At 50.9% G+C, this 8,299-nt stretch overlaps 1 protein-coding gene across 3 annotated transcripts in view; it reads right to left on the reverse strand.

Annotated features, from left to right (window-relative positions):
• Positions 1-8,299, reverse strand: part of STAMBPL1 (STAM binding protein like 1) — a 46,766-nt gene that overhangs the window by 19,082 nt on the left and 19,385 nt on the right. For 2 of the 3 annotated variants that reach the window (XM_069101763.1, XM_069101765.1), the window contains 3 exons: positions 6,465-6,550; positions 2,886-3,103; positions 1,287-1,362 (listed from right to left, as the gene is read on the reverse strand). In XM_069101763.1, the coding sequence (XP_068957864.1) occupies positions 1,287-1,362; positions 2,886-3,103; positions 6,465-6,494 (324 nt within the window). In that variant the 5' untranslated portion in view covers positions 6,495-6,550. Of the gene's footprint in view, positions 1-1,286; positions 1,363-2,885; positions 3,104-6,464; positions 6,551-7,561; positions 7,867-8,299 lie in introns of those variants that run through there. The other variant, XM_069101764.1, reaches the window with a different exon arrangement.

The following is an 8,299-nucleotide window of genomic DNA, read 5'->3' on the forward strand; positions in this document are numbered from 1 at the left end:
CCCCCCCATCAGATCCACTCTGGCCTTCTGCAGGAGGCCTTTCAGGCTCTGTCCCCAGCCCCCTCCCATCAGATCCACTCTGGCCTTCTGCAGGAGGCCTTTCAGGGTCTGTCCCTGGCCCCCCACCCACTCCTACCAGATCCTTCCCTCCGACATGACCTGTCCACATTTTGTCTGCACCTTGTGATTGACACAGGGACCGTTTTTCTTCTTTGTGTCTTACCCTCAGGACTTAGCCCAGTACTTGGCACATTGTAAGTGTGTGCTCAATTAACAAACGCTCACCTCCTGGCTCTTCTAGCGTAGGCAAGGCCTAATAAATAGAACACTGGGCCTGGCATACAGAAGACCTGAGTCCAAATCTCACCTCGGACCCTTCTGTGGACCCGAACAGATCATTGCACATGTGAGCCTTAGGGGGCCCATGGAGACTTATCTCCTGGGTCAGAGGGTGCTGGCTTTGAAGATGCTGTGGAGGAAATTTGGTCACTGATGGGATCACATGTGCTTGAGGTGTAGACCTGTGTACTAAAGGGACTGCAGGGTGTGTCCAGTGACTTTCACAATAGAACGAAGCAGGACCTCAACCCTTGGAAAGCCAGGATGCTGTGTGGGAGCTCCCCCTACCAGCCCACACCACAAGCCCTCCAAGCCGTACAAGTCACGTCTTTTGAGTTGTTGTTGCAGAAAAACATGGATCCCCTGGTGACCACTGTTGTGGTGACGAGCCTCTAGGGGCCTAGAGGTATGCTCCTCAGTGATTTGGGCTAGGTCCATCACACTAAGCCCCCCTCAAAGTCCCTCCAGAGCTTGGGCTCCCAGGCAGGGCCATGTGCTGGGTCAGCCGGGTCAGAAGTAAGATTCCCAGACCCACTGCCACACTTTTCCTCCCCATCTGGAGTACTCTATCCCTCTTTCCCCCTTCTCCCTCCAGCTCTAAAGCCAGGTTAACATGGGTGAAAATGACTTGACTTGGACACATACACTGGATTTTTACAGCTGTCTTAACAATTCAAATGGTGCCCACCCTCACAAGGGAGGGGGCCACAGCTGTGATCCAATGGCACCAGGCTTAGTCCCCTGCCCATTCTCTCTGAGAAGAAATGAGTCGAAGGATGGCTTCCCCACCTCTTGGGTGACCCCTGTGACAGCTGCTCTGGTGTGGTTAGTGTCAGTGAAGCCCCTTCCCCACCGATGCCCAGGTGATAGTGATTAATCGGCCAACTAGAAATCTAAATGACTAAAGGGCGGGGGTGGGGGCAGGGGGAGGGGATCCCCTGTGGTACCTTCATGATATCCTGTTTTTCTGGGATGGCACACTGCTGATAGTCTCGGTGGCTGGGCAGCTTCTCTACAAACAGGCTGGAAGAGGAAAGAAAAGACCTTTGGCTTTAAGTGGAGAGGGAAGATGGACGGTGTCAGTGAAGAACGGAAGTGCCTTTTTCATATATGGAATGCTTAACTCATCCAGCTCCCACCTGGTTTCCCTCTACTGGGATTGCTGAGGTGTTACACTAGTCAGCCCCAGGCCAAGGTCATGGACAGGGCCCTGGCACGAGCCAGAGGCAGTGTGGTTCAGTGGGCAGAGCGTCAGCCTGGGGGCTTCCCGCAGTTACTCTCACCCCCAGACTGAGGCTCTGTCCTTCCCACTTCCTCAGGAATTCACAGAACAGAGAAGTCAACAAGATTTTATCAGTGAGTGATTTCTGCCTCAGAAACCCAAAGGGTTGGAAAAGGGCCACTGCCCGAGGCCAGGGATGGGCATGCCTCCTCTGTTCATGGTTAGAACATGAAAACAAAAAGCCCATCCACAGAGAGGGAGGGAATGCAGGCTGCCAGGCTCTCAGAGAAACCCCTTTAGCAGCTGAGGTTGGAGGGAAGCAAGAAGGGGGCTAGCAATGAGGCTGCTTGCTTTCCTGCTGTTGCTAAATGACTCACCTAGTCCCTTTCTCAAGCCTCCTTCCCAGGCTTCGAGATCCCAGAAGACCAGCAGAAAATAGGAGTCTGAAGCAACAGCTGAGCCTGGGCTCCAGGGACAGTGGAGAAGGCAAAGCCTGTAATGAGGCTTCCTCCCAGTAATAGCAGGCACCCAGCTGAGCTGTGGGACGTCCCCAAGGCCACACGCTAGCCCAGTATATCAGAACATGTCATCGTCACCATAACTTGTGGAATGGAGGCATGTATCCAGAGGAAACAGACTCAGAGATGTTGAGGGATTCGCCCCTGGTCACACAGCAATGTCAGAGGCAGGTTCTGAACTCAGCTTCCTGAACGCAAGCCCACCTGCTGTGCCACCCGCTGGCACCCATTCCCTGGCTAGGCCACACCGGGCACATCACCCAGCCTTCTAAAATCTCACCTATTGGCTGTGTGACCCTGGGCAAGGTGCTTATCCCTTGTTTGGTTCAGTTTCCTCTCAGTAAAATGGGGACCATAAGAGCACCTTCCTCCCAGGGCTGTTGTGAGGAGATGATACGAGAGGTACTTTATGAACCTCAAAGTGCAATATAAATGCTAGTTATCATCAATCACTATTGTTGCTGTATTGTTCATTTTTATCTATGGGCCCAGAGTCATTTGGCAGAGGCAGGCCTGGTCTCCAGGACATCCACAAAGCCACCAACCAGCATTTATGAAGCTTTGACACGTGCCAGAGTCACAAAGACAACATGAAGCTGTTCCTGCCCTCCAGCAGCCTACATTCTCTTTCTATGGTTACCTCCCATCATCTAAGCCCCCTGCTGCCCCACAGCACGCTGGCCACTTTCAACCATGAGAAAATGGACAGAGGTCCAGACCGCTTCAGGAGTCCTCCCAAAGCCACAGAGATGCAGGGCTGGACCCCCCCTCCCCCCCCGTTCCTGACTCCCAGCCCAAAGACTCACGTTATAAATTTATTGTAGAGGACAAAGGCATTTTCCAAGTTTCCTTCCTCCAGGTAGACAGAAGCCATTCGCTCCATCTCCACCCCAGATCGGAAGTAGCGGCGGGGAGTGATGTCTTCACTGATGGTGATGTTGCATCCGAGTTTGCTCAAGGCTCGGACACGCTCCTCCGGACTCAGGGACACATCTGTGTGGTCTGGCCCCGCAGCTAACTTTTTCTGCAAAGCAACAGGGATCTCTTATGACAGGAAGGGTCCAGAAATGATGCCCTCTGGGCCTTCTCCCTGACGAGGAAGCATCAGAGGCTCGACCCTGGAATGGGGCTTGGAGATCAGTCCACCCAGCTCCAGCAAAGGACCATAGATCTCCAGGTACAAGGGACCTCAGGGGACTCCAGCTCAAAGTCATGCAGGTATGAAGCAGAAAGCCAGGGTCTGAACCCCAGTTCTTTGACTCCAAGCTCAAGGCACTTTCCATTGGGCCAATGTCTCCACCAAAGGCTGTTGGCAATAGTTAAAGGGGGAAATGCATGTGCCCTAATTTAACAATCCTGTTCCTTTCTATGTGATAGCTAGTTATCCAGAAGTATAATCCAATCGAATATAATTCAATAAGCCTTTACTAAGAACTCACTTTGTATAAGAAAGACACTGTCTGGCCCCAAGATTCAAAAACTAAAGTGAAATAGCCGCTGCCCTCAGGAAGCTTACTTTCCAATGGACTCAGAATCATAACCAGGAATTATCACAACCAGGACAAAACACTGGGGAGGAGCTGACATGGAAGCCTGTCTGCATGGGGCTGGGTGGTCCCCCCAGTGTCTGGCCCAGCCAACAGCGAGGGTGGGGTAGCTGGGGGATTCCGGAAGCACTGAAAGGTGAGCCCTGGATGAGGGGGCTCTGTGGTGCTGGGACCCAGGGGCTGGTAGCCTGATGCCAGATGAGAGATAAGGTCGCGTGGGGAGGAAGTGCTACTCCTCAATGTTAATTCTCTGGTACAAAGCCCCAGTGGCCAACCTTGGTTAAACCTGACTGCATTGTCCCAGCAAGAGACAAATACAGTTCCTAAGGGCTCCAGAGGATGCGCCCAATATTTACTAAATACATCTTATGAGTCTCACTGAGTGGGGATCCAGGAAGGGTTCTTCACTTGGGGCCATCCCTTTGACCTGGGTCCCTCTGCTTACTGAGTCACCCAGTGACGTGACATAGAGCTAGAAAGTCCTGGGTTCAAATCTCGCATCTGACATTTCCTAATCCTGCGTGACCAAGGCCAAGGCATCGAATCTCTTTGAGGCTCAGTTTCCTTATCTGCAAAATGGGGCATTTATCTCATGGAGGACAGAATGACATTAAGACACGCGTGTAAAACACTCTCTGAGCTTCCCTGGACCAATGCCGGCTGCTCCCGGCATTGTGGCTATCATTGCTGTGAGTGTGATGGTCTACTCGCCCACTGGAATTCTTTGAGAGAATTATGCCACCTCGGCAGGGGATCCCGGGACCAGAGAGTGAAGGCGAGAAGGGAGGGGCTTGAGGGGAGGAAACTGTCCCAGAAAGGTTGGGACTTGCCCAAAGTCATAGCGACTGGCTGAGCTGGGACCTGAACCGGGGTCCTCCGGCCCCAGATTTATTGCTCTTTCTGTGACACCCTCTGCCCCTCCCTGGGCACCCAGGTGGCGAGAGATCTGGACCTGGAATCAGGAAGCTCTGAGATCGAATCTAGTCTCGGGCATTTCCTAGAGCTGGGGAAGTCACTTCACTCTGGCCTGCCCCAGTTTCCACATCTGTAAAATGGGGATAATAAGAGCATCTACCTCTCAGGGTTGTTGTGAGGATTTTTATATAGCGCTTCACACAGAGCCCAGCAGGTAGCCGGTGTATAATAAATGCAGTTTCCCTCCTTCCTCTCTGTTCTTCATGACATCCTCTTAGCTGCTGGAATCCCACAATCCTTCCTGTTTGGGGAGCCTTAAACATTGCTGAAACAAGCCTCCCTAATGCACTGGAACCTTTTCCTCTTATATTTATATGGGACTTTAGGGGAACTGAGAAAACGCTTTTGTACAGTCTACTTTTTTGTCCTCTTCTCTCCCAGATTGGCTTCCAGATGTAAAACCCAATTTAATTCAGGTCAATGAGCATACACTAAATGCCTACTATGTGCCAACCAGGCACTGCATCAGAGGACGCAGAGACAAAAATGAAGGTATGTCTGCTGCCCGCCTCCTGGCAGATGGGGCACAGGCTCAGGGCACAGAAGGCGCCATCTACTCTTTGGACGTGGGCCATGTGGCATTTTGCTTGACTAGGCATATTTATTGCAAGTTTAAGCTTTTCTTTATCTAGTGGGGTCAAGGGGAAGAGGAAGGGATAAAACATCAATTTTTGATCATTGAAAAGAATAAAATAAAATTGAAAAGACCCACTAGCTCCTGTCCTCAAAAAGTTACTTTTTGAGTGGAACCAAAGTCCTAAGCAGGAATTCTTTATCACTTGAGTATTGCAACAACCCCGAGAAATGAGTAATGCAGATATTATTATCTCCATTTTACCAAAGAGGAAATTGAGGCTTGGAGTGCAGGGGTCTTATAGGGACACACAACGATCAAGTACCAGAGGCAAGATTCAAACCTAGATTTCTCCTGACTCCAGATGGTACAATCTTTCCCTAAACCTTTTTATCTACATTGCATCCTCATCTAAGTTTGCAGGCTGGCCATGACAGGAAGCCAGTGATCCCTTAGAGAGAAACTAGAAATTCAATAAAAACGGGGCATTTTCTGAGAGGAGAAATGAAACTGAGTCAGCCGAGGTTTGTCTCAGGCAGGGGCACCGTGATGATGCTCGGTTATGTTTCTGACACTGAGCTGAGAACTGGGCTTTCCCACTGAGAGATTCCAGGGTCCGTGGTAGGCTGGGATTGCTGGACCATTGGGTGGATGCCTGCAGACTGTCCTAACTTTCCACACGTGACTCCTCTTATCCCACTGAACCCAGGGACACGAGCGCCCAGCACCCGCTCGCTATCAGACAGAAGCCTGCTCTACCCAGAGTGCCCCCAAAAGGCCATCCTCCCATGATGAGCAAAACTCATGCAAAATGCAGCCTCAGGAAGAGCAGCCCAGTTATTTTTAGACTAGTGTGATGGTGGCGTTATTCATTACTTCCTCAAAGGAGGAGATGAGGAGGGTGCCAGGTGGCTGTGGAGGGGCCCTCTCTTAGGCAGCCCCAAAGCAAGTGTGGTCTTTGGCCACGGCTTGAGCTTATGTAGTGTGTGTGTGTGTGTGTGTGTGTGTGTGTGTGTGTGTGTGTGTATGAACAAGAGAGGGACAGAGACAGACAGAGAGAGAGTATGGGTATGTGAGTGTATATAAGTGTGTTTGTGAGTGTGTGAGAGAATATACAGGTCGTATGTGAGAATATGTGAGTATGTATGAGAGAAAAAGAGTGAGTATATGTGACCATGTGAGTGTGTGAGATGTGTGAGACTATGTGAGTACATGTGTGTGAGTGTGTTTGTGAGTGTGTATATATGATCACCTTTTTAAAAGGACATAGGCACCAGCTGGTGACATACCAGAGAATTCACAGTCAAAGGCTGATCCATGGTGGTCTGTCTGTCTGCAGAAGAAGATCTTCAGTGCTCCTTTTCAATTTCTGCATCTGTTGACAAAAGACAAAACCAAGGGGGAGATCAGTCCAAGATTCAGTGTGAAGTGAACTCAGCCGGCACTTCCGAAGGGAGGGTCTGCTCCACTCCGGGTCCTGTGCTGGGTACCAGGGAGGGAGAAGGCAGAGCGGAACCATCCTCAAGGTGGTCCATTCTCATCCAGAAAGCTGACCTACCGGTATGAAGTTGCACTGGCAATCAATTTATTTCTATTGTCACAGACTTCCCTGACATTTATTTATAAATGAGTGCAAGCAATCATTGGGTGCAGTCTGGGACAGTGGACAGAGAAGTGGTCTGAGAGTCCGAACCCCAAGCCTCAAGTACTGCCTGACCCACACGGGCTGTGTGACCCTAGGCAAGTCACTTAACTTCTCTGTGTCCCAGGTAACTCTAGTCTAAAACTGCCAGGCGCAGATCAGGAGCCAACCTTTCACTGGCAAAGAGTTTCCTCCATCATTTAAAAGATGGGTTCTTTAAAAAACGTCCTGAAAAATGCACGCGGATTCCATGTACTGCATTTTCAATGGTATCGCAGAATGTCAGCAGTGAAAAGGACTGGAGAGATGGGTTATCACATTGACACTCACAGAATGTCTGATTTGGGATGGACCAGAGCACAGAGGCCCCCCTAGCTCAGACCATCTATAAGGGAAGCCATTTGGCTTCTGCCCAGACACCTTTCCAGGGAGCAGGGAACTCCCTCCCTCCACGTCAGCCCACCACACTGTGGGAGGTTCCCCCACCCCCATTGCCCCCAGTTAATCAACAAGCATTCATAAAGGGCTGACTATATGCCAGGCCTGGTGCAATCTGGGGCCAAGCCAAGTCAGAGCCCTCCTTTCCATGACAGGCATCCTATGCTTGACAACGGCCCCTCTACCGTCCTGAGTCTTCTCCAGACAAAACACTCCCGGTTCCTTCATTCAATTCTACCATTATGCCCAGAGGAGACTTTTCCCTCTTCCGGCTGCCCTCCCCTGACCATTCTCCAGCTTACCAACCTTTCCTCCTCATTTTTGGGCCATCTCCTCATCTTATAGATAAGGACACTGAATTCAGGGGAGCTCAAGGCTGGGTCCAAAGTTCGTAAGCAACAGAATAGGGTTTAAATGTTCTTTTTGATGAGGTCAAGGACAATGGTGGATGCTTACAGGAAAGACCAACCATCTTGGCCTGGGCTAGTCTGGAAGATTTCCTGAAGGTGGGGAGCAATAAGGCTGGATTTGAGCTGGGCCCCAAAAGAAGGAGGGGATATGACTGAACACGAGGGAGGATGGGGGGAGGGATGTCACCACAGGAAAGGGGTACAGCCTGAGAAAAGGCAGGGAGGCCGGAACGGCCAGTGTGCTGGGATTCCTGTCTGCACCCTCTAGCCCAACCGGCTTGTGCAATCTAAAAATAGCCTTTGGGCCTCAAGCAAAGCTGACTCAGGTCTGCGAGGCCAGGAAACCCTGCCACGGAGAGGCCTTTGTAGCTGAAAAACTGCCAGTCTGTCCAACCTCAATGCAGGCAGGCAGGTTTGGGGAAGTAAGACTTCTCATAGAGAGGAAGGAAAGAAGGGGGGAAGGGTTAAGTAGCAGGAAATCAAGCAGGCAAGTCCCTGGTAGAGATGTACATGGGAGCTCTATGGGAGAAGCCTAAGTGGAGTTACCTTCCCTCTCTCCTCCCCCTCCTGCCCTGACTTCTCTTCTCTCCTTCCTTCCTTCCTTCCTTCCTTCCTTCCTTCCTTCCTTCCTTCC

The sequence above is a fragment of the Petaurus breviceps genome, unplaced genomic scaffold (genome assembly GCF_028583685.1).
Source record: "Petaurus breviceps papuanus isolate PSGF00001 unplaced genomic scaffold, PetGlider_PUasm1.0 490, whole genome shotgun sequence".
Taxonomy (NCBI): domain Eukaryota; kingdom Metazoa; phylum Chordata; class Mammalia; order Diprotodontia; family Petauridae; genus Petaurus; species Petaurus breviceps.